This window comes from Microdochium trichocladiopsis, assembly GCF_020744255.1.
Source record: "Microdochium trichocladiopsis strain MPI-CAGE-CH-0230 chromosome Unknown B0I36scaffold_10, whole genome shotgun sequence".
NCBI classification, from domain to species: domain Eukaryota; kingdom Fungi; phylum Ascomycota; class Sordariomycetes; order Xylariales; family Microdochiaceae; genus Microdochium; species Microdochium trichocladiopsis.
The window spans coordinates 2,534,390-2,559,552 of NW_025763553.1; the positions used below are offsets into that span (position 1 = coordinate 2,534,390).

Consider the following 25,163-nt stretch of genomic DNA (forward strand, 5'->3'; position numbering starts at 1 on the left):
GCAGGGATGGACGTTAGATACCTCCACGCATTCTTGACGACGATTACCCCGAGAAGCAACGAGAACAACGGGACTGCCTGAGAGCCAGGTATGCGCCCATTCCTCATCTCCGAGCTCCTCAAACATTACCACAGCGTATCTCGATACTCATTTCCTTCGACTGAGCACGACTCTTGTCCATTAAGAAATCGTTATCAGCGCTTTGCTACGAATGGGCCTCAGGGAGGCTACACCTAACTCCAGCTGAACAGCGAGCCTTTCTTCATCATTTCCCAACTCCTTGAAGACACTCAACGCGCCCTATGATGAGCCTGCAACGAGCGGACTATATACTACTGAGTGCAGCAGAAGCTGACAGATTGGAGGGTAGTCGCACCGGCGAGTGGTACAACTGTGGGAATCAGACGGCTCTTCGTGGAAGAGTCTGTGGACTGTGTAGAGTTGTGGATTCCACCTCCCATCCTCGACCTTGAATGCGGCTGGGTATATGTAACATTGGAATCTCCTGAGTTCGATTGACTCATGGGTGCATGAGACGCTGCAGTGCCTACTAAAGGGTGACCTGTAGTGATAGGTTGACAAATAACGTTCCAGATCGTCGGATCTGGGGAATATATCCAGGTGCTGCAAGTCGTCTGCGCCTGGACATGTTGAACCAGAGTTGCAAGAGTGGAAGCGGCGAGAGCAATAAGTAGCATGCCGATGATTACGGGGTGAAGTAGCGCAGGGTACTGGACTGCTCCGATCATTGCCAGTCAAGGACTCAGTGAACAGGTAAGCATGCCCTGTTTTTTATACATCCCCCCCCCCCCCCCCCCCCACTTCGACAATCTTAGATATCACCAAAGCAATCCATTTCTGGATGATAAAATAAACTTGAAGCTACGTACTGAGACTCAGATGCGACATCCTACGTCCGATTCGGCAGCCGCCTACTATAACATAGCTCGTAGTGGTAGTTGAATAAGTATGGCGTTACCAGCGACCGAAGCACCTCTACATATGATGCGTTTCTCTCTGAGTGCTAGGGGGCACCGCGATTGGCTGCTTATACAAGACTGAGCTATGAGTTCTATCATATTATAACGCTGTTCATTTAATTGAGCATTCTTATCGCATGAACCTCCACGTTTGGCCTTGGGATATCGCTATACTAATGAGGATACTGGCTGTAGAATACCCATGCTCCTCCACACTCGTGGCAATCATCGTCTCCGTCAATTATCTCGGTAAAGCAGGATTGGCAAGAGTAGTGGTCTTTGGTTCATCAGTGACTGAATACCGAGCTTGAATAGAGGGGGTTCAATAGGGGGTACTGACAGCACCCTGTCCTACAGCTGGCTGTCTTCTCCTCGCACCCGATACATAGAGTATCGCTCTCGCGGCTGGCCGAAGTCTCGCGATACGTCCGAGGCCCTGGCTGCTCATTTCGAGTCATTGTGTGATGAGCAGAGTTCTTGGCTGCGGACTTGTCAGATGTTGTGGCAACCCTTAGGCTTGCTCCCGTGGTTGGCCATACTCACATGACCGTCGCCTTGAGAACTTGCGTCGCCCTCGCAGGTTTTCATGGTCTGGTCACTATGCTGTCCCGTAAGTATGCGGGAGGAAGCCATCACTACCTTTACGCATTATCTAGCGGCGTAGCGGAGAACATCTCCATGAGCCGCTTACTCAAGGCTGGGCCGAGTTCTGACGGATGTGGGAGTTCTTCGTCAGGCTTATCGAACCGCTCTTCTCCACATCCACAGCAATACTCGTCGTCCTCCTCGAAACAAGGTTCACAAAGCACGCAGCCTTTGGAGAATCAGCAACCACATGCTGAGTTTGAACAGAGTAGGCGTAGGAGGGTACTGACAGGAATCTGGCCGATGCTCGGTTGGCAACCCACATGCGATACATTTCAAGACGCTGTCAACCAAAGTCTCCTGACTGCCGTCTTGAGAACCTCCGCTGCCCTGACAATCTTCCATGATCTGGTCTGTATGCTGTTCCGTCGATATGTGAGAGGAAATCCGAGGCTCTGGCTGATTATTCCAAGTCGTTGTGCGATGAGCAGAGTTCTTGGTTGCGACCTTGGCAGATGTTTTGCGAGGCCTTGAGCGCTGTATGCGTATCCGTGAACACTGAGACTGGGTTTCTTGATGACGCTTGGCTCTTGAACGCGTAATTCCTTGCTGGATTTGGTGAACTGGCTTGCTCTTCATTGTGGGCTGGTGCAGCGAAGCCGTGTCGTCGACGTACACGCCACTGTCGTCGCTTATGAACGTGGAGAGATGAAGAGGAAGATGTTGTCGAGAAAGAAAGGATTTCCCAGAGAGCGGGCGAGTATTCTTATATAGACACTGGACGAGCAAGCCCGGGTGATCTTGGCTTCGCCACGGACTTCGACAGCATCCTTTACGTACGCACCCTGGGATGAGCGTGCGACGCAGCTATCTCAACAAGGGCCACCAATCTTCGTGATTGCATGCGCTAATAAAGAGACATTGCTTACACCGGTTCCGGAGAAGGTCCCCAGCTCGTGATTACCGTCACAGGGAGCAACGTATCCACTCGGACATATGTAGTGACCTGCACCGAGGGGGGGTTTTGAAGCTGCGGAGCAGGACACCGCACCCAGTTCTTGGTGGCGTTCTAAGCCAAGAGGACCATAACCGTAGAATGGCAACATCTAGCAAGTGAGGTCAGCCCCGTGACGGCCTGTAATAGCCAGAGCAGGCAGCAACTCTGCACACCCCGCGCACGCCGACTACGACTCTCATCCTGTAATCTCGCGCTCGTGACTGGAAGAGAAGACCTATGATCACTCCCATAGCCAATGGTGATGGGCTCCGGGGTTATCAGGTGCAATTCCGGAGGAGATCCGTACTTCGTCGGTGGCGACCTTACAGGCCGTGCTCTCGGTCTAGGCCAGTGTCAATGTCCGGGCCAACCCGCCAGCCTCGGATGTTTGATGACCCAGAGCCCATTACCATTCAGGCGCCCATGGACACAGCCACCTCATCACCCAGTTATGACAGATTGAACGTACAAGTTACTACACGGGCTAGAGACGGAAGCAACATGTTGGGATAATATAGTATTTCTTCTATTAGGGTCTGCGGAAGGTAGCCTTCGCTGTTCAGACTAGGGGTGTTGGGGGCGGCATCAAGACGACGTTGTAAACTTACAGACTCTGCGTGATATCTATAGCCATGCGCCACAGACTACTCGCTGTGCACGGAGTGAGGAGTTTTGCTGGGCAGTGTGGCCTTGACGGAGCAAGTGATAGCCTCGGCCATGCTCGGCTTCTCAGTCGCAAAGAAGCCGTCTACCTGCTGCCACTCGTGCGCCTCCCGGCAAACCGAGACGGCACGGGCGGACCACGCGATGTTACTCTCCGCTAGCGCACAACCTTCTTAGACCAGACAGGATAGCCCCTTGATCCATATTACGTCCATAGTCCTGCCAGCTCCCTAATGAACTCCAAATGCGTCTTGGTGTAGCAGAGGGTGCCGGCACACATGCTCGGTGCCTAGCCTGAATGTCGCTAGGAGGGGGGGCGGGAGGGGGGGCACTCAAAAGGAGGCGGTACGTCTGGCATTTCGCGTCGGCGAAGAGGAGCTGCATGCGACTGCTAAGCAAGTTGACATTATATCTCGTCTCGAGGAAAAACCTTGTCGTGCGATACATGTCCATCATGAAAAGCCGGCCACTTTCTCTTCCCGGGTTAAACAGCCCACAACTGAGAAAGTCGGATGGTCCGTCACCCCTCACGCCGATGGTGATTACATTTCTGCTGACCGGTTTTCCATCTTCTACTCGTCGTCTGCCGACTCGCCGAAGCTGTGCGGGACATAGCGAAAGATAATACGGCGCAGCTCAAGTGGCAGGCAGCTAAGAGATTCCATCACTGGCTTGGTCTTGACCGTCGGTTCGTCGATTTGAAGGCAGGTGATGTGAGGGCGCCCATAGCAACGATGTGAACCTTTTCGTCGTGGATGAGCGTTCAACGGAAAGTCAGGCAGATAAGGGGAGATGAAGAAGAAATGTTGTCGAAAAAGAAAAGCTGCTTTGCCCGAGGCAGCAGGTGAAGGCTCTATATATACAATGGACGAGCAAGCCTGGGGTGATGTTGGCTGACCACGTAATTCGATCAGGTTGTAATATTACAGTCTGCTATATAATACATATAATAGTCCTGGCTACAGGGCATCGCTCATAGCCGTAATTTCAATGGAAACCTCCCATTCTCTCACCCCGCTATCTCCTGCTCTTCGGTCTTTTCTCTTTGAACTGGGGATTGTTAGCAATTTGTTGGGAGATAGCATTGTTAGCCCTTTCTGCAGCCGCACGAACAGGTAGTTTCTTCACTGTAAGTCTTTGTCAGCTCAGCCAATATCCATCTGGATTGTGATCCTGATTATGTAGGGGAGTGAATGGTACTGACTGTCGGCGACCTCAGACGAGCTGATTCCTGCGGCGGTCGTTTTGTGAACATCGCCATCGCCGGCATTGGTTAATAAAACATCCCACCAGATGCCACGGTTATAGCCATTCTCGGGTTCTGTGTCGCAAAAGCCGAAAGGGTTGCCACATAATTCGTGTCCGTTCACGCCACTGTAACAAGAATCGGGCTCGGATGTAGACACTTGTGAGAAAAGCGTCGCTTCTGAACTGCACAGGTTCGCTGTATCGTCGGTGTCAGGGCATCCGGCAGAGGTACTTTCTTCCCAACCTCCTACTGGAATGATTCCTTGGGACGACTGAAACAGTGCTATTTCCTGAAGGAAATCGAGTGGCGGTCCGAGTTCGACATACTGACTAGGCGTCCTGGGAAACCTCTCGATGGAGTCCGAAGTGCCCAAGGTGGGGATGCCGATGTCGTCGACAATTGCCTGGGGTGGCCACCAAGGATTGTATTGCTCGTGAGCAGAGTAGAAGGATACGGGCAAGTCCATAGGCCCCTCCGCGTTTGATGGCAGGTTGCAGGGGCTGCACTCAACAGGCCCGAATGCAAATTGGGGAGCCATGAAACAGTGGGAAACGTCCTCCTTTGAACTACCGAGTATGACCGGCTGGAGCGGCTGGGTCGTCGTGGACATCATACCCTCCGGAAAATGATTGCTGATATTGAGCGACATAGCGAATGAAGCTTGGAGGCTGTCATACATCTGAGCAGAGTTCATTGCTGGAGCTGCTGGCTCGCCTTCGAAGTAAAGCTCAGGAAACGGTGCCATGGGTATCAGGCCCGCTGCAGAAGGGCCCTGGGGGGGGGAGAATTGGAGGGAGAGAATTTTGAAGAGTGTTGAAGCCGAATGCCTCCCACTCGTTGGTCTGCATCCCACCTGCCTGGAGGGCGAGGGAATGAGCTCGTGGGTCGCCGGTCTTGAGGTCCATTATGTGACTGACTAGGTGCGTTTGATGGAAAGTCAGGTAGATAGGGAGAGATGAAGAGGAAGATGTGATCGAGAAAGAAAAGACTTTCCGAGGCAGCAGGTGAGGGCTCTTATATAGACAATGAACGAGCACGCCTGGGGTGATTGTTGGCCCAGCCACGTCCTTCCACCAGATCCTTTGTGCATGAAGTCTGGAGTGAGGGTGCGACGCCACCTTCTCGGAAACCCCAGCCAAAGCCTGGACCAACTTCTTCAACCCAATGACCCTGAAGATTCGCGTATGGCCTCGCTCCAGTCAGAGTCCAATACGTCCGTGTTCTATGCCTCCAAGACTTCCAAGAACACAGTGTTCTGAAATCTTGAAGCTCGGCCTGATCTCAGACGACACCTTGGCCTGAGCCCCTGGGCCTGAGCCCCTTGGCGAGACTTTCCTCATGTTTGTTCATGTGATGTATCATGGAGTCGTACGCCATACTGAAGGTGGAAGATCGTCATCGATGGCATGTGAGCCTTGGTATGTTCGAACCAGGCACCCGAACGGTGTGCATCCCTACGTCCTCCTCTAAGGATAGCTGGCTGTGGTGGGCTCGTGACCGCTAAGAGCTGGTAGATGTCGGACCTCCATTTTGCCACACGTGTGATACTGCCGGTGTGAGCTCTTCGTAAATACATCCAAGCATCGTCACCACCCTTTCTGGCCCTAAGATCCACCACATCTCATAGGGCTATCGTCTACGTGAATCAAGTGTCGGGCTTTTAGGTGGGCTATGAGTGAAGCTCGCTAGAGTTCTGCGTGCCTAGACGGCGAGAAGAAGCTGAGCTGCCGGGTGCTCACAGGCCGTTAGGGCGGTGTTCACCACATGATGCATTGCATCCAGACAACACGATCTAAATGAAAAGCATAAGTTGGCTTCTGTGATCATCAACTACCTACCGAGGGAGCCTACAAGCTGTTGCTCACGTTGCCATACAGCTCTGACCCCACAGTGCCTCACACCTTGCGCTCTTGACAATGTTCTCCGTGGAGCCGATGTATCCCTCGAACTCAGACTCGTCGTTCGACTTCCCCTTGCCATCTCCCTCCTTAACCGGGCTCACATAGCCATGTCGTTCACTCGGCTGGTAATGATTGAAGACTTGCGGCGACACGACGACGCAGTTCAGCTTCCCATCTCGGCAGTATTCGTGTAGCGACACGTCGAATGCCTCGCCATTTGCAGCTGTAGCGAGGTTAAGCAAGTTGCGCGCGCCCCTCCGTGACACTGCATATGCGAAAGTGCATATTGTCATGCGAGACTCTTGCACGGCTCGCTGCCCCGGGGGAACCTCGTTAACAACAAAGTCTCGTGCCCATCCATGGTATTGCTGATTCGTGGGCCTCGTTGGGTCGACATAGTATACGGGTCTTCTGTGGTTCTTGTCATGACCATTCAGATTGTGGCCCAACGAGCCGCAGTGTCCAACCCATAGCACGTCCCAGCCCGTGCCATAAGGTGTACTATCGTCTAGATCGCTCACCAGCTGGTGCCCAGTCTTGTCGTAGCTGCGGCCAAAGGCACGAACGTTGTCCGAAACGAGCCGCATCTGGTCTTTAATGCGCAGATCCCAGTCCACATCGTCCTCGAGAATCAGCGCCGTTTCAAGGTCTGAAGATATGAAGTGCCGCAATATATCAAGATGTGCTAGCCACGCTGCCGCTGAGCCGGGCTCCGGGCGCGTTGCCTTGCCGGCTGGACCCATCTTGCGAAAGGTTTCAATTGATAGTTTTGTGACTGGTGGTTGCGGAGGAATGGTGAAGTCGAGGCCCGTAAGCTGCGCAGCGGCGGCGAGACCACGCGTTCTCCAACTAGGCGCCTTTGAAAGGACGAGCATCTTCTCGAACTGCTGAAGTATATACTTGGTCAGCGGTCGTCATGATGGTTGTACGGTGTCTGGGGCGGATAGTCAGGTCTCACTCCTAGCGTTCTGTTCCCAGCCTGCTCGCGCGGAATCCTGTCGCTATCTCGCCATAGCCCATCGTCTAAGCTCTGTACGAAGTTCGGAGTGGTGGAATGATTCTGTATCAGTATCCATAGGCTGGCTGTTAATGCCAATGCTCCTGTAACGAGGAGACCGGCAAGCAGCCGCCGTGAGCCACGGGCAACCAGGGTTCTGGCAATTTGCACGTGATCATACATGTTATTGCTAGCCACTAAAGCTTTGATACGATACGTCGAATACAGCGTGAAACTAGGTAGCTTGCAGCTTGTGTGGCTTGTCGATAAACTGATTGGCTTAAAGAAGTGCGGTTTCGTAGACGCATTCCAAGCCTCGAGATATCTTCAAGGAATCACAGCCCTGGCACCCAAATTTAGGTACTAGTGGCAGCGGTTATTTGTCGCCGCGGTAACAAGCATCGAGCTGAACCCCAAGAATTCGCATTGTCCTATGTTGACTCTGACGCGGATCAAAATCTGGATGCAGTTAAGCGGCTAGAGCCCTAATTGCCGGATCGTGGGACAGGTCAAGGGCAGTCTTGCCGTGGAGATGTCAAATACACGCGTCCGACCCAATCATGGCGCGCAGAGACAGCGCTACATCATTGTGTTGAAAGGCTCTGATTGGCCTTCAGCTTCTGCCTTGGAGATACTTGGTCTCAGGGAGTGTGAGCCAATCAGTGGATACGCCACAATTGGCGCATCCATTTTGACATGTACACTACAGTAGCGACCGCGATCCGTGTCCACAAAAAGATAAAAGGCCATCGACTCCGCACGGACCTCTTTTGCCCAATTGTGGCTCAAGGCTGTGCGTAGACTTATCAGCACTATGTAACTTCATTAGTTGCACTAAACCTGACAGCAACGCCCGCCCCGCTTGTGATTCGAATGATTATCTTACATCCTTGCGCGCGCAGTTCTTTGTACTGTCAGTGAATCAAAACCGGCATTCTTGATTGGTTGGAAGGCAAAATCACATTGAGCAGTAGAGCGTTACAGGTGAATGTCGAATCTGCCTTGCTCTGTAAGCGACCTGTCGATATTTTCTCCTTACCCCGCACTTTCAGCCTTGCGTGGGGGCTGAGAGACGGTCTGACATCCTTCCACCATGAACCTGCTGCCTGCTTCTTTGTATCCTGCTTGACCTCCACCCATTACCTCCAGCTACAATGGTCTCTCTCATGTCGATGAAGCGCCCTTACTGACATCATTCATACCCCACAATGCGGCTACTACAGCGAGATAACGCCAACAACTACACCCTCACGGCCGATCTGCGCGCTGACAACACCCCTCCGTACGCAATCCTCTCCCACACGTGGGGCGCCGACGAGGTGGTCTACACCGATATAAAGGCGAGGCCAAGTGAATGGCAACAGAAAGTCGGCTACTGCAAGATCCAATTCTGCGCTGATCAAGCGAAGCGACATGGCCTACAACATTTCTGGGTTGACACTTGCTGTATCGACAAATCTGACGGCATCGAACTCCAGACTGCGATCAACAGCATGTTCAGATGGTACCGTGATGCGAAACGATGCTACGTCTATCTATCCGATGTTTCCTATCCCTCGACCTCCAGTCAGCCGCCAGGGGTTGGGTCGTGGGAGGCTGCGTTCCGCGGCAGCCGTTGGTTCACGCGCGGCTGGACACTACAAGAGCTCATCGCCCCGCAGATTGTCGAGTTCTACTCGAGGGAAGGGGTCTTCTTAGGCGATAAGAGGTCTTTGGAGGCTGTCATACGCGACGTGACGGGTATTCCTGCCAGGGCCTTACGAAATACACCATTATCCTACTTTACGACTTCAGAACGCGAAGCGTGGATATGCAATCGGGAAACAACGTGTGAGGAAGACATGGCATACTCGTTGCTCGGAATATTTGACCTCTACATGCCGCTCCTCTACGGCGAGGGTCGCGAACGAGCACAGAGAAGGTTGCGACAAGAGGTCCAGAAATCTGTGAAAGGTAGGACACCCCTTAGCCACAGAGGATGTCCCTTAGCTAATAACTTAGGTACCTACGACAACAACTTTCTGATCGGCTTCAACCTGTCTGGTGTTCCTGAGACTCCACATTTCGTAGCAAGAGATGGAGAAGTAGCAGAGATGCGAAGAATGCTATGCTCGGATGGAAGCCGTTGCACTGTCATTCTCCATGGTCTCGGCGGCATTGGCAAGACACAGCTCGCTGCAACGTATATCAAACGATACCGGGACGAGTACTCGGCGATCTTCTGGCTGAATATTAAGGACGAAGCGTCCATCCAACAGAGCTTCGCTAGGATCGCAACGCAGATCCTGGAACAGAATCCCGATGTCGGCAGCCTCAAGGGTCTGAACCTGCTGCAAGACCACGACAAGATTATTCAGGCCGTGAAAGCGTGGCTCAGCTTGCCAGGCAATACCAGATGGCTTATTGTGTACGACAATTACGACAACCCAAAGCTTCCCGGGCGGGTGACCGATACAGCGGTTGACATACACCAATTTCTTCCCATGGCATATCAGGGTTCAATTATTGTCACAACGCGGCTGTCGCAAGTCGACATAGGGCATCAAATTCGAATCGAGAAACTCAAGTCCGACTGGGAGAGTTTGCAAATACTGTCAAGGGCGTCAGGCCGAAATGGTTTACAAGATGGTAAGGATCTCCAGGCAGTCAATCATCGGTCACTAATGGTCCTTCAGATGGTGATGCGAAAGAACTTGTGCGAGAACTGGATGGGCTTCCTCTTGCTCTTGCTACGGCTGCAGCATATCTGAAGCGTGTCCCAATCAGCTTCCGAGACTACCTTCGCCACTATCGGGAATCTTGGGCAAGACTCACGGGCAATCTGCATCTTGGTTCTTATGCAGACCGCACCTTATGTTCAACATGGCAGCTGTCATATGAACATGTGCAGGCACAGAACCCACTTGCGGCTCATCTGCTCCGGTGGTGGGCCTACTTCAACAATGAAGACATATGGTATGATCTTTTCCGAGCCAGCAGAGAAGACGGCCCGGCGTGGATGGGGCAGCTTTCAGAAGAGCTCAACTTCAACGATGCAATGGGCGTACTCCATGACTACGGCCTAGTGGAACCTACAACCATGTTCCAGGAGCCACAAGGGTACAGCATACACAGTTGTCTACATTCCTGGACTATTCATATATTGAATGAGGAGTGGGACAGCTGCTTGAACAAGCTTGCAGTGGAAAGTGTGGCATCACAGGTTCCTTCACGAGAGCAAGCCGAGTATTGGCTTCTTCAGAAGAGACTAATATCACATGCGATCCGGTCTTGTTCAACAGTACAAGAGAGCAATTGTCCTACAGATCGGGCTTTTCATTCTCTAGGTAATCTTTACGCTGACCAGGGGAAGCTGGGCGAGGCCGAGAAGATGTACTTGCGGGCGCTCCATGGGTGCGAGAAGGCACTGGGACCGGATCACACATCAACACTTGAAACAGTACACAACCTTGGGAACCTCTACGCTGACCAGGGGAAGCTAGGCGAGGCCGAGAAGATGTATCTACGGGCGCTCCATGGGTACGAGAAGGCACTAGGACCGGATCACACATCAACACTAAGCACAGTCCACAACCTTGGGAACCTTTACAAAAACCAGGGGAAGCTAGGCGAGGCCGAGAAGATGTACTTGCGGGCGCTCTATAGGTGCGAGAAGGCACTGGGACCGGATCACACATCAACACTAAGCACAGTCCACAACCTTGGGAACCTCTACGCTTACCAGGGGAAGCTGGGCGAGGCCGAGAAGATGTACTTGCGGGCGCTCCATGGGTGCGAGAAGGCACTGGGACCGGATCACACATCAACACTAAGCACAGTCCACAACCTTGGGAACCTCTACGCTGACCAGGGGAAGCTGGGCGAGGCCGAGAAGATGTACTTGCGGGCGCTCCATGGGTACGAGAAGGCACTAGGACCGGATCACACATCAACACTAAGCACAGTCCACAACCTTGGGAACCTCTACGCTGACCAGGGGAAGCTAAGCGAGGCAGAGAAGATGTATCTACGGGCGCTCCATGGGTACGAGAAGGCACTAGCACCAGATCACACATCAACACTTCAAACAGTCAACAACCTTGGGAACCTCTACGCTGACCAGGGGAAGCTGGGCGAGGCCGAGAAGATGTATCTACGGGCGCTCCATGGGTACGAGAAGGCACTGGGACCGGATCACACATCAACACTTGAAACAGTACACAACCTTGGGGCCCTTTACGCTAACCAGGGGAAGCTGGGCGAGGCCGAGAAGATGTACTTGCGGGCGCTCCATGGGTGCGAGAAGGCACTAGGACCGGATCACACATCAACACTAAGCACAGTCAACAACCTTGGGAACCTCTACGCTGACCAGGGGAAGCTAAGCGAGGCAGAGAAGATGTATCTACGGGCGCTCCATGGGTACGAGAAGGCACTAGCACCAGATCACACGTCAACACTTCAAACAGTACACAACCTTGGGAACCTCTACGCTGACCAGGGGAAGCTGGGCGAGGCCGAGAAGATGTATCTACGGGCGCTCCATGGGTACGAGAAGGCACTGGGACCGGATCACACATCAACACTTGAAACAGTACACAACCTTGGGGCCCTTTACGCTAACCAGGGGAAGCTGGGCGAGGCCGAGAAGATGTACTTGCGGGCGCTCCATGGGTGCGAGAAGGCACTAGGACCGGATCACACATCAACACTAAGCACAGTCAACAACCTTGGGAACCTCTACGCTGACCAGGGGAAGCTAAGCGAGGCAGAGAAGATGTATCTACGGGCGCTCCATGGATACGAGAGAGCTATAGGACTTGAAAACGTCACAACATACCGGCCGGCCATCAACACCCTTAATAACCTAGGATCTCTCCTCTCGGGACAGGGCCGTTCGATTCAAGCGCGCCAATACTATCAACGTGGTTACGACGGTCTTGTAAAACTCCTCGGGCCATCGCATCAGGCTGTTGAGTCAGCGCGACACACTCTCCAGCTTACACACAGCGCGATTGAGAATGGGATGTGTTCGAACGAAGACCAACACGTGACCGATCCAGCACAACCCGGAGCATCGAAGAAGAGGCGACGAGACGTAGAGTAGAAAAGTTAAGAGAGGGTCAGTCTCGAAGTATATTTATTCTTGAAGCACATTTATTCTTGATGGGAGTTGAATGTGAAAAGAGAAAGTTGCTTTTGGAGTCGCCGTTGTCTTGTCGTTTGAAGAGCCATTTTTGGCCGGCACATGTTCGCCATTGAGTACGCACGGTCTCCGCCACAATGCGCCACATTTCTGTGGCCCGTGCGGGTGGATGTTAATTGCGGAGAAGCGGACACACTTTGTGGCCGCTACTGTATGAGCCACACTTTTACTGTATGATCCAAGTTAGGTCGGTGCTGATCTGATGAGGCCTCCATCTTTTTTCAAAGTGGCTTATGCATGATCTGATGAGCAGGGCATTCGGATGACATATAGATAACTTGCAACGATCAGGCCCCAGCCAACAGTCTTGTGCTTGTTGGTTCCAACCACGGCTGCAACAGGGTTCAGTCAAAGGTGTCAACGCATGTGGGGCATCTGCGGCTCACCCCCATGCGAAAGAGAAAACGTCGCCCTCCATCAATGGATGCAGTAAGATTTCAACCTCACGGAGGCCATGCCTACATAATACAATAGGCAGCTAGCCGGATTCACTGTCAAATTACACGACGTGAAGTTGAGCGGGGACGTGTGACGACTGTCACCACAGCGTCCACTGTTGATGGCAAGTGCAGCAAACAACGTCGCAGGATCGGGCCAGGGCAGATAAGTGCACTACGAAAGGGACTGTGGAATGACGACCCAGCCGTCATAAAACTGTGCCAAGACAAGATGAGCTGTGCAGTGCGCAAAGGTACTTCACAGCGCAAATCTCACACCATACCCTTCGGCGCTGAAGCTCGCTCTTGCCCGGCTTATGCCCCATCCCCGCGGGCTTCTGCGATTGTCCTAGACACCGTAGGAGGTGACTGGGCTGCGACATTGGGAAGCAGGTGTCATGGACTGGTGAGAATCGGGATCATGTACCACACGCATTAAGCAGGAGAAGAGGCTGCTTTCTTGAGCTATTTGCAGGCTCGGACAACTTATTGGGATAAGCTGAAAGCCCCTATGGGGGGTACTTCCTCGGGTACACACACGCTTACAATCGGTCAAAGTACTTCCAGCAAGAGTTCTCGTCTTATCATTGTACCTAGGCTCATAAAACGCATCCACAATAGCGTTTCGGTGTCCGAGAGTCTCGTCAGGTCCCACCTTGTCACTCTGGTCGAGCGAACGCGCAGCGCAGAAGACGCCTCAGAATGACCTCAGTAACAACTAATAGCCTCAACAAGACCGATTCTTGGCTAATATCGAGCTCATAAGGGCAAACAGTGACTTGTGGACCTTCGTCATGCACTAATATAGGCAGCCAGAGTTTAGTGCCACTTCGTCTTGGATGGCAAGTAACTCGTGTTATCAGGGGTTCGTCGCGGCGCAGAGTGTCCAGAATCATGCCCTGCGACCACATGTGAAGGGCCGAATTCCCTTCTATCACATCTCGCGCCGCGGCATGGCTCTCTTACGCGCCTAGCATTGGTGGGCGATCGCTCGACCAAGTATATAAGACAGCCTGGATTCCTCGGCATTACACCACATGGACTGGCCATCTTCACCGTCTTTCACACTTCAAAGCCTCCACATCCGGCCAGCACCATGTCGTACTACGATCCAACTGCCATTGAAGGTTCGAGCTACAATCCAATCGTTATTCCCGATCCGAGCCACACGGAGCCAGAAGATCGCTGGATCAGTCACCGTGACTACTCAGCTCGAACCGTCAGTGCCGATTCTGACTTCACGAGATCGTCCTCTCGCGCTGCATCGGCAACCACAACAGCCAGTCTACGGGAAGCCTCGACGTGTCGCACAAGTCTTTCGGCTTCTGCCAGTCCTCCTTTGTCACCCCTCACACCATTCAGATGGCACCGGGTGTCCAGTAGTCCAGAACCCGCAAGCGAGCATCATGACACCTCACGTCCATTCGAGCGTTCTAACGAGCGGACCTCAATTATAGACCATCTAGTGGATGTGTCGAATAACACCTTGCCGACTCTCGGTGGTGTCGGTACGAGCTATTGTACGATAGACGACATGGACATTGACGATGAGGATCCCTTGAGCGACACGGAGGAGTGGGCAGCGCCCTTGACGTCGTCTGATCGATACAAGGGGCCACAAGACTTCGCAGAGGCCAGTCAGTGCGATGGGTCGGATGTGGTTTCTGGCAACCGCGGCGCTTTGCCGTGCTTAAGCGTGGCCGCAGATCCACCAAGTTGTATGAATGCTCCAGTCACTCCTGGCAACTTCCTAGCAAAGCTAACAAAGAAAAACTTACAGTCTACACCGAGCTCGCGCTCAACCTGTATTTACTACAGGTACGAAGATCCGCAACTAGGGAGCCTGAGCAGTATGTCTCAGACATGCCGAGGACCGAATCCAGCTTGACGGTTTCGACAATGGAGAACTGTACGCCGGAGCCCGATCTCCAGAGACTGATACCAACCAGAACGCAGCCTACCACAACTCCACAGCTCACAGTCTATGCTGAGTCGCATATACAAGCAGATACGGCTCACGAACCATATCGATCAGTAGCGCTGGGCACCGTCGATAAGGTCCCTGGCAGTCAAAATGGTCGAAGTCTGCCGGGGGTTCGACGCAATCCTCTACGTTGCACAAGGCAAAAGACTACAATCACAAGACCCCAAAAGTATCTTCCAGCTCCGAGAGTCGTATCAAGAAGGGGGATAAATCGGGAGCGACAACCCGAGCGGAAGTCCGGCAATCGGACGACGACGACCCGACGACGCGCCAAAGTCCAAGCTGGGCTCGAAGCTCTCAAGCAGTCGCAACTCGACGATGCAGACTTAAACATAGCAGAGAAGGGCGGGCAAACTGTGCTCACCTTCAGTCTTCCGAGCACGAGCCTTGTGATGTCATGTCCGCAGCATAAGGCGGTCACGCCTGCTTCGCATTGTGAGTGTTTCGAAGGAATGATGCTGGATTTCTCGGCTAACTTTGATGCAGCTAATAGAAAATATCCATTCAAGAGGCTGCTTGAGAAGCGAAACGAGTTTCTAGTTGAGTGGGAGACTGGCGAGATGACATGGGAGCCTGAAGTGAACTTTGACTGTAAAGACATTGAAGAATTCGAGAAACGGGATGTTGGTTTTGGTCCTGGAGTTGAGTCCATCCTCGGCTCAAGAAAAAGATGCGGAAGGGCATAATTGCTCCTCGTATGGCGCGGACGACCGGAATCAGAAGCGTATTGGGTTGATAAGAACAAGGTCTCACGGTCTTACCTCGAAGAGCGTAAATTGTCATAGCAAGAGGCTTCTGGCCTTTAGTGGAGCTGCTATTAAAATTAATAGAAGCAAACTACTACTGAACTCCTCCTTCCCGTACTTCGCTCTGGTCTCACAAGTTCTAAGCTCATGCAAGTTTACCGGGCATTCTTGCATGACTATGTGCCAAACGATAGGATCCCCTCAGTGCAGGGCCATCCTCCGCGATGGGGACAATGGAAATAGTCGTGACCTGTCGCAGTCTCCCAAAAAAAAAGCGCTTGGGTCATCAGGACAGCAGACGGCAAAACCACGCAGGTCTAGATGATCCCAGAGTCTATCTCGCAAGGTTGGCTGCGTTTTCCCACAACACCTTCCCAGCTACACCGGGAGGATGAATATGGCCAGCGGCAAGTAGCGACTATGTGGCTGTAAAGTGACTGGATTTGACTCTACTGTGGGTTAAAGCGTAGCCCGGGACGTGGTGTCGGCCACCAACGAAAGCGTTCTGCTCGAGCATGCCTATAGGTGCCGCTTGTAGGTCTAGGCTGAAGCATACCGCATGGAATCAAAGTTTCGTGATTACACTCTCCGGACAGTGCAGGAGTGGGGGTGAGTACTTCAAGAAGATCCTCTCGCATGCCCACAAGGCGCTTCCCGGTACGCCGTGCCCGTGTTCATCCGCGTCATGGACGCCGGCCGGGGCTCGCACATCCACAACCACAGGCAGAACAAGGTGCCCCGTCGGAAAGAAGGTGTGGACCCGGCGCTCGTGGGCACGCTGCGGTTGTGGCTGGTGGCATCCAGGTCCGTATCCGAAAGGCCTGGTTCAACATCGCTGCGGCTGGCCGGCTTTGATTCACTCGCTTCACAGTTATCTATGGCTGCTGGTTCGCACGACAACCGGCGAGTTCCGTTACTTGGTTTGGTTTATTGTTGCGCTTCCAGCCGGAAGGAGACTAGCGTGTCTCCATACACAGTCCCACCACGAAGCCTGGAGACAACAGCCTTGTCAAGTACTCTGGCCCTTGTCGCACTCCCAAGCTTCGGTACTTCTGTGTTCCACCTCCACAATCACTTGAGGCTCGTCGTGTCACAAATTTTGTGCTCGTATGCGCCATATGCACAAGTATGCATCAAGCACTTCTGGGGGCACATGCACTCTCAATGTGTCCTGGTGGCCGTTTGCATGCACAATGCGCCGTCGCGCATGCAGCAAAGCCAATTTTAGCATAATCAAAGAGCCGCCGGTCATTCACTTCCGTACGCTGCAGATGTCGCAAGAGAGGCATCACTATCAGCATTTTGGTCCTGCATCAGCCTTTGCTTTCGACCGTAGCTCGTCCAGTCATTCCAGAGCATCGCATTGCTGGTGTGAAGAAGGATTGGTTCAGTGTGGATGCTGCTACAGTGGGACACCCTGTTCCTGGCATCCTTCAGTGTGACGCATCACCAACAGCAAACACGCAAAAGCCCATGAAATTGAACAGCAACGAGATCCTTTTTTGGCACAGTCCTCAAGGTGATGTCACATCTGCAGCTTCCAGGCGTGCCTAGCGGAGGCACAGTATCATGCGCAGACATGAGCGATACAATGCATCAGTGCGCAAGTCGAAAAATCGAGTGCAATCCATCTCATCCGTCGCAAACGGAGCGCCGCGCTCACCCAGTAGCTCGCGTTTGTCATCGACCGCGCCAGCACCACCGTCGAAGAATAATCAGAATGTCATCGCTGTTTGTGTTTGCTTTGATCTGTTTGCTCAAGTGCGCCCCTTGACTCGCAACTTCGCGGGGACATGCATACTTTAGCGCTGCACAACATGTTGCTGTGCTGTGCAATCGAAGCAAACATTCAGGCACCACCTTTGAGGCCACTGTTGCAAGGTCGCCGCCCAATAATGATGTTCTCGCGACCAGGTACCTCACAAAGCCCGTTTTTCTCAGTCTAAATAAAAACGACTGCAACCCAGTAGAGGTCCCCAAAAGATAGCACTGCCTCGAGTACATGTATTGTTCAAGGGTTCGGCTTGGTGCTCACAGGTCCGGAGTACTGGCACCTGCAACAAACAAGCACACCACTCTTCCCTCACTTTATTTCCAGTCTCACCAAAGTGCTGAGTACTACCTTTCTACTGTTGCGCGCATTGCCGTTCGCATCCAGTCTCGCCGCTGATGGCTGCTCAGCCATGATCTGCTTGCGACAACAGCAACCCCCGAAGAGAAAGCGGACCATTGCATGCTGCGCGTGCTATGCTCGCAAGGTCAAGGTAAGTGTGCTCTGCGATGAAGTTAATTATCTAGTCACTGAGACGACTGTCAGTGCGTCGGCTCGTCCGTATGTTGTCCTGGCCCAGCATTCCCGACGGGGCCTGCATCATCCATATTGGTTAGAGGTTCTTGTCAATGGCAGCCTAGAAAGAGGCACGTCAAGACCTGCCAGAGGTGTCAAGCAGGACGAACCAAGGTTAGTCATATAATCCGTGCCATGATACATTTGCTCGATGAGAGTTCAGACATTTGATGTATAGTTTAGTAACCATCATGCGCAGTGTGACGGCTCGAGAAGTTTCTGTGAGAAAAACCAAGCAACGGCGGCCAAACCAAGCACTGCAGCTGTGGATGAAGAAAGGGGATTTGCCCAGCTCGCCGGTGGATATCTCCACCCCGCACAAGCGGATGAGATTCATCCAGCACAGACGGAACGCTGCGCAGAAACAAACACGTGTGAGCAAATCAGTAAGTCTGCTCAGGAACACACAGACATGGAGACCGATGAACCAAGATTTGCCTCTGGCTTGGTCTGCTTGTGTGTGGGCTGTGGAGATGTCTTGGAAGATGAGCAAGACTTGGAGAGTCATTTCAATGATAAGCACTCGTCCAGCTGAAGCGTAATCTAGCGTATCTATGATCACAGATGACTGGATCGACTTTTCCACTTACTCGATACTGTGATGATTTCCCAAGCACTTCGCTGGGAGAACTGCAAGAATTAGTGCTTTGTTTCTTTCGTGCTGGAAGCGACAGTCTGCCCAAGTCCTCTTTCATACACATTCTAAAGAAATTGCTGCTGCCTTCCTCACAATGGCTATACCGCCTACCGGCGCCTTATCTTCCAGAAGCTCATGCATGTACCATCCGTTACACATACTTGAGCTAGACGGGTTGCCGAGCGATCCTTTCGAATTTTTCGAAGCTCTGACCTAAGCTGTTCTCAGTAAGTCAAGGGGCCTATCTCCCACTTTGACCTTTGCACCACCCTGTGCATGCTCCTCATCCCCGGAAAGCTAGGTCAAGGGGGCGCCAGCGTTGAGGAACTTCTAGCCCGATGGACGCACCCAGAGAGGAAGATATGAGATGCAGCTTCTCTGTTGTTGCCGTACTCCTTTAAGCACATGCAAGTTAGTCCATTCGAGGGCATCGTCGTGGCATCACATTGTCCGCCCCTCCTGCGTGCACGTACGTGGAGACCGAGTGCCGTACTAGCTAGATCGCGGGCACTCGCTCATGTGGCTCGTCTTTCGCATTTTTATCCATCTCGTGGATAGTCTGCCGCTAACTGTTGGTATTCCCGCCGACTTGACCCCTTGGCACATTAACACGGTTAATGCGGATAAGGGTTAGGAGCTTTGTCTTAGCCCTCCTCCAGGGCTTCCCCTCCGCGAAACCCTTTGATATTCAAGTCAGCTACTGGGCCCAAAGCAGAATGCATCGTCTCACCTGTTGATTCCTGCAGTAATACCAAGTTACGCAAAGCCATTCGCGTCTCGGGATAGTCAGGTCCAAGCGCCTTCTCATAGCCGGCTAGCGCTCGCTGATACATCGCCTCCGCCTCAGCCGGCCTGCTTTGGTTATTATACAGGATTCCTAGGTTATTGACGGTCTTGAGAGTGTCCGTGTGGTCAGGTCCAAGCGCTCTCTCATAGCCGGCCAGCGCTCGCTGATACATCGCCTCGGCCTCGGCCCGCCTGCCTTGTTGCGCGTAGAGGTTTCCCAGGTTGTGAAGTGCCTCAAGTTGGTCTCCGTCGGCTAACTCTAAGCTATCAGTCCTATCACTCTGCAGCCATTCTGCGCAATGTTGCCCATGCGGCAAAAGCTGCTGCTGCAACACCCAGTACTTTCTCTCCGTCGACATAGGCACCGACAAGCCGACCAATGTGAGGGCCAGCCGTGCATAGTATGCCTTGCGGCTGCCCTCGTCCAGGTGCAACGCCCACCTGTGCACCACTGGATGCATCGAGTAGCCAGCTCTGACGTCCTCATTCGCCTCGATCATGGAGTAGCGCAAGAGGAGCCTGACAGCCTCGAGAAAGCGGGCTTCGCTGACGGCGAGCCCCACGAGCCACTGTGGCCAATGGCGCTTGTCAGAGCCATCCCGGCCTGCCACTGTCAACAGCCCGTGCCACAGGTGGTTGTTATCGAGAAAGGCCCAGAGGCGTAGCAGGCTGCCGGCGGGGCCGTCCTGGGCCTCGATCTGCTGAAACGAGACCACCCATGTTGTCGCAATGCTGCCCTGCTCGTAGTCCTGCAGCGGCCGGCCTGTTCCAGAGGCCATCAGCTCATCCCACTGACGACAGTAGATTTCCAAATACTTTGTAATGCTGACCCCCGTTTCTCGAAGGTACGAGGCTGCCTGGGCTAACGCCAGCGGCAGCCCGTCGAGAAGGGTCAGGAGGTCGTCAGCGCCGGCGCCTGTATCTAGTCAGATGACACCGGCAAAAAACCGGCCAACACGCCACTCACCAAGATTACCACCATACCATGCCTCTAGGATAGCCCTCCCAAGCCGGCCGTCCACCTTGACCAGCTTGCGCGAGTAGCCCGGCGGTGCTAGTTGTGCTAGGCGCGATAGTCGCGTTGTGATTAAGACTGCGCCATGATCCCACGGGACGTACTTTCTTACGTCGTATGCACCTTCCGCGCCGCCCCGATCGTAATCCAGGTCGACGTTGTCAAACACCAGCAGCCAGTCGCGGTTGTCATCCCGCCCAAGCCACGTCATCACGCCGGCTACCGCAGCGTCCAGGTCCTCCGCGCTGCGACCTTCTGCCTGCTACCGGATGGCCGAGGGCATTTGATCTTCGGGGATCCTGTCGACGCAGCCGGCGATACTCTGCTTCAGTCGGTCTTCCGACCGGCCGTCAAGCCAGAACACTGTGCTGAAGGCGGCCTGGTGGCGGCGGGTAAAGTTGACGGCCAACTGCGTCTTGCCGACGCCGCCGAGTCCGTGCAGCATGAAGAGCTTTCTTCCTTCCCGCTGCGGCCGGCAAGGTAGGAGGCGCTCTTCCAGACTGGCCGTGTCGGACGGTCTGTCGACGAACTTGGCCGATATGGGCACGCCGGCTAGGCTGAAGGAAACCTTATACGGGCCCAGATCTACGACGAAACGAGTGAGCTGGATGTTATCATAGTATATTGCCGGCTATAGTGGGAGTAACTAACATTGCCTCCTGGCGAGAGCATTAGTAAGAGCCGTCATCTGCTTCAAGACGTCCTGCGTCTGGAGATAGCGTCTCGTGGCAGCCCCAATCTCCGCGTGCTTCTTCGACTCCTCCAGGCCGACATTCTCGAGTCCGTGGGCGACGTTGAAGCGGAAGCAGCGGCCGTCGTTATCGAGGAACACGTTGTGTTGGCGGAACCGCTCGGCCGTTCGTTCCGTTTCCGTTGCGAGCTCCTTCAGCGTCGACAAGATCCCTAGCGCATCCCCCCCCACCGGACTCAAGGCGGGTACTCCCGTGCCGATCGACACCAGGCACCGCAAGCTGCTCCGCAGCCGGTCGCCCCACACATCCTGCGCCTGGTTCCAAAGACGGGGTTGTTCATGCCGAGGGCGCCGTCGACAAATTCCTCGGGAGGGAAACCGATGGCGACGGGATCGAAGAAGGTTGTTGCGGCAGAGGTGGCGCGGCAGGCCTGCCAGACCTTGGTGGTACTGAGCAGGTCTGTGGAGCGGGGGGTGCGGTAGCTAGTCAGGCAGACGGCATCGCTCGTTTGCTTGCTGGTCGCGCAGACGAACCTGATTTTGGTCGTAGCTCAGTCAGTAATCTGTTGGGCGATTATTGGGAAGACACTAATAGTAGCGAGTGTAAACGCACACTTTGCACGTGCTAGACGCGTCTTTGAGCAGGACATTCTCGTCGTGGCCGGTTTCTTTGAGGATCTGCTTGATGGCGCGCTCCAGTGTGGCGCTGTCGAATCTGCCCTGCAGTTTGCCGTTGAGCTTCACCCTATGGCTCTTTTTCTGGAACACGTCGTTGGACAAGGATATGTACGCGGCGATGCAGTGGTCGACGGACATGCGCAGGCGTCCAAGCATGATGGCGATGAGGCCGCCGGTGCTGGTGCCGCCAATCATGTCGAAGTAGTCGCAGGGCTTAGGGGGATTGTCGGGGTCAACGGCGGCCATGAGGCTGCGCAGGACCATGAGGGAGGAGAGGCCACGGACGCCGCCGCCGTCGAGGGCGAGCAGGCGGATATCGTTCTCGGGCATGGTGGGAATGGGAGATGATGAATTGAGAACATGTTAGTATCTGGTCAGGCTGGGGGCAGCGTGGTATTGTACGCGCCGCGAGGGAGCCCGGCACGGCTGGTTGCAAAGGCGGCCGTTGGGGGCACACAAGATACATAACAAGTGGCGCAGCGACCTTTTTTTGTTTCGCAGGCTTCGCACCCGACTGGGATTGGACGCACTTTGCCAGGTCCTGCGGCCACTGTATCTGCTTGACTGCCAACTCAGCTGAGGGGTCGAAAAAGAAATACCCAGCCTGATGCCCGGCCGCCTTTGCAGTCAGCCGTGCCAGGCTGACTCCATACTAGGCAGGCATGTCGGTCGCTGCCCAGCTGCTGAATTGGCGATCCTTACTTGCTGCTGATCCACTCCAAGCTGCATTGCAGGGATCTCCTACCAGCCAAAGAGGCGTGCATACTTGCATCGTAGCTGCATGGTGGCTGTGTAAGCTCCCGTGTCCTTTAGGTGTAATCGCCGTTTTTATTTTCCTCTTATCTCATCTAGAGTCTCGACTCAACAGATTGCCAAACACGAAGACCAGACGCGCTCAACCAGGCTTACGAACTGTTTGTCGCTTTTGATGAGGCACGCTGACAAAATGGAACCAGCACGGCGCAGGGATTTGCAGGTCCTCCGACATGCGACCCGGCCGCCTCTGGGCGATGCCAGCAAGCAGATCCGACTGCTGAAGATCGACCCTGGAGGATTTGACGACGAAATTAGATGCACAATCACCACCTGCGCGCTTGGCGAAGTTTCAGAGTTCAACGCGATATCGTACACATGGGGACCGGAGCAGCCCCAGCGCGACATCTTCATCAACGGCCTGCGCTTTCCTGTGCGGCATAACTGCCACTATGCGCTCCAACAAGCACGTCAATATCAAAGCTCGGTACCGATATGGATCGACTCGGTGTGTATCGACCAGAACAATCTACACGAGAAAGGTGCCCAGGTCGGAATCATGGGCGACGTCTACGCGCGGGCTGCTACAGTGCTTGCCTGTATCGGTCAGGACGACGAGGCCAGCGATTTCATTGAGGCCGTGCTCGAAGAAATGCAGACACACTCCGGTGACAATTTGTGGTCCCACGAGCTGGATCAAGACGAGTTGTTTGCCGCTTTTTGGCAATCCTGCGATGCAGCTAAGCGATCAGAGCTGCGCAAAAGACGAACCGAGTTTTGCGATAGGCCATACTTCCACCGAGTATGGGTTGTTCAAGAGCTCTTCGAAGGGCGAGGTCGGATAGTGGTCTTGTGTGGACGCTTTTCATTGCCTTGGGATCGGCTCTATCTTTATGATCAGCTACTGGCCTTCGCCGAGGATACAGCGAGCAGCTGGTCAAAACTCAACCTTTTGACCCTTCCATTGCCTGTCAACCTCGGAGGCTTTGGTTTCATCAATGGCATCTCATCACAGCTGCTCTGCGAAGATCCAAGAGATCGGATATACGGAATGCTCAGACTGATCAATTATGAGACTCACGGAGTTCCGCAGATTGTTCCGGATTACAACTTATCGAGGCTTCAATTGGCATCGAAGTTGATCCATGACGGCCACTTCAGCTACATAGTCAGCTTGAAGGCCCTCATACAAGCTCTGGAACTAACAGACAAAGATATCGCGAGTAGCTGTCACTTAATCACTGCGATACAAGACGAAACTCGTGACTGGCTTTCGGATATCCGCAATGCTTTCGTCATCCAGTCACACGACGATGGACAGCTTTACACAGAGGCGTTACGAGCGAGCTCGACTATACAATCAAGTCTGGGAGTATCCTTCCACGGATACGAGCCATCAAAGATATATGGCCCCGCCGGCATTGTTGCTCTGGCCTGCCCGGGCACTATGGCAGGTGATATACTTCTCGAGACGGAATTCTTCGACGCGATAGTCCGCCCCCACAAGACCTTACATGAGTACCGAGTTGTCGGTCAAGCCGCCATCTTCAGGGACAGTGTGTCGATAAGTCCAAGCTTCGAGTGTTCCTGCTGGCGGGAGAACAGCGGATACGACTACAGTTCTGCCGATGTCATGATATCCTTCCAAGCCGGCGTTCAAGAGGCACTCTCCCAGGCCATTTTGCTAAAGTCGGCAAGCGCAGCACTCTCTGCAACCACTTCATCAAAAGAAGGGTTCAAGGAAGACCTCGGACGATTTCGAATGGCGCGCATACCCGTGCCGGGTTCTATCCTGCGGGATGTCACAATCGAGCAGAGATTCACGAGAGAACCAAACTCGTACAAAATTCGGGAATGGAGATCCGGCTGCCCAAGACATAAGAAAGAATCCAAGACTTACCATGAGGCAGCAAGGCGAGGGCCACTTTCATTTCTCGCTGCATCCAATGGGGGGCAAAGTGTGGTCTTCATTAGAATTGGCACGTAGGGAATAACCTGTTCCAGCTCGTCACAGCAGCAGCTTTTCCTGAATGTGATTGCGATAGTTTTGGGTTGCTTGTAATGCAGAATTGGCCCTCTGATCTAGAACCGGTACAATAGAAGCATGCCCCTTAACACCCGTTGGGCGATTGAGGGAACAACTGGTGCAAGTGCCGGGCATCAATGGCATCCTTGGTCCATATTTGAATCGTGTTCTGGATGGTGAGCTCGACTTCACTATGCTCTTGGCATAGTCGTGTCAGTGCCCTTCGCCATTCTCTGATCCAAGGTCATGAGCGCCGGCCCACTCGATGGCTTTGTGACATCCTCGACACGGACACTCTCGTGACGCGAGTACATGTTTTGGTGTAACTTAATCTTGGTCCTTTCCGTAGGTTAGAGCTTTGTCCCTCACCAGCAATATTATTGTGCCAATTGGCATCGTCGGGAGGTTGTAGCAAAATTGTCAGGCCGCCAGCGTCGAGCCACAGGCCGTTACCATCGCGTAAAGTCGCTTGATAACGGTACGGCAGGTGCAGTATAGATGAAGCG

General features: G+C 53.6%; 7 protein-coding genes across 7 annotated transcripts; 3 read left to right on the top strand and 4 right to left on the bottom strand.

Annotated features, from left to right (window-relative positions):
- Positions 1 to 4,370: 4,370 nt before the first annotated feature.
- On the bottom strand, positions 4,371 to 5,219 carry B0I36DRAFT_394062 (uncharacterized protein; the record flags this gene model as incomplete). Its single annotated transcript, XM_046161485.1, has 1 exon — positions 4,371 to 5,219. The coding sequence occupies one exon, from the start codon at positions 5,217 to 5,219 to the stop codon at positions 4,371 to 4,373; it is 849 nt and encodes a 282-aa protein (XP_046007719.1).
- Positions 5,220 to 6,287: 1,068 nt separating this feature from the next.
- Positions 6,288 to 7,366, bottom strand: B0I36DRAFT_276187 (uncharacterized protein). Its single transcript, XM_046151390.1, has 2 exons — positions 7,334 to 7,366; positions 6,288 to 7,259 (listed from the first exon to the last, which is right to left on the bottom strand). Exon 2 carries the CDS (start codon positions 7,248 to 7,250, stop codon positions 6,336 to 6,338), a length of 915 nt encoding a protein of 304 aa, XP_046007720.1. The 5' UTR covers positions 7,251 to 7,259; positions 7,334 to 7,366; the 3' UTR covers positions 6,288 to 6,335.
- A 962-nt stretch (positions 7,367 to 8,328) lies between these two features.
- B0I36DRAFT_32586 (uncharacterized protein) lies at positions 8,329 to 12,466 on the top strand. Its single transcript, XM_046154280.1, has 4 exons — positions 8,329 to 8,381; positions 8,596 to 9,325; positions 9,374 to 10,000; positions 10,048 to 12,466. Exons 1-4 carry the CDS (start codon positions 8,361 to 8,363, stop codon positions 12,456 to 12,458), a joined length of 3,789 nt encoding a protein of 1,262 aa, XP_046007721.1. The 5' UTR covers positions 8,329 to 8,360; the 3' UTR covers positions 12,459 to 12,466.
- Positions 12,467 to 14,090: 1,624 nt separating this feature from the next.
- B0I36DRAFT_394070 (uncharacterized protein) lies at positions 14,091 to 15,827 on the top strand (the record flags this gene model as incomplete). Its single annotated transcript, XM_046161486.1, has 2 exons — positions 14,091 to 14,812; positions 14,833 to 15,827. The coding sequence occupies 2 exons, from the start codon at positions 14,091 to 14,093 to the stop codon at positions 15,662 to 15,664; spliced, it is 1,554 nt and encodes a 517-aa protein (XP_046007722.1). The 3' UTR covers positions 15,665 to 15,827.
- A 3,288-nt stretch (positions 15,828 to 19,115) lies between these two features.
- On the bottom strand, positions 19,116 to 20,836 carry B0I36DRAFT_32676 (Tetratricopeptide repeat-domain-containing protein). The gene is made up of 3 exons (XM_046154372.1): positions 20,462 to 20,836; positions 19,439 to 20,410; positions 19,116 to 19,387 (listed from the first exon to the last, which is right to left on the bottom strand). Exons 1-3 carry the CDS (start codon positions 20,718 to 20,720, stop codon positions 19,353 to 19,355), a joined length of 1,266 nt encoding a protein of 421 aa, XP_046007723.1. The 5' UTR covers positions 20,721 to 20,836; the 3' UTR covers positions 19,116 to 19,352.
- A 259-nt stretch (positions 20,837 to 21,095) lies between these two features.
- Positions 21,096 to 22,439, bottom strand: B0I36DRAFT_334597 (acyl transferase/acyl hydrolase/lysophospholipase). The gene is made up of 2 exons (XM_046155368.1): positions 21,814 to 22,439; positions 21,096 to 21,734 (listed from the first exon to the last, which is right to left on the bottom strand). The coding sequence occupies exons 1-2, from the start codon at positions 22,206 to 22,208 to the stop codon at positions 21,437 to 21,439; spliced, it is 693 nt and encodes a 230-aa protein (XP_046007724.1). The 5' UTR covers positions 22,209 to 22,439; the 3' UTR covers positions 21,096 to 21,436.
- A 200-nt stretch (positions 22,440 to 22,639) lies between these two features.
- On the top strand, positions 22,640 to 24,764 carry B0I36DRAFT_334598 (heterokaryon incompatibility protein-domain-containing protein). The gene has a single exon (XM_046155369.1). The coding sequence runs from the start codon at positions 22,807 to 22,809 to the stop codon at positions 24,616 to 24,618; it is 1,812 nt and encodes a 603-aa protein (XP_046007725.1). The 5' UTR covers positions 22,640 to 22,806; the 3' UTR covers positions 24,619 to 24,764.
- Positions 24,765 to 25,163: the final 399 nt, after the last annotated feature.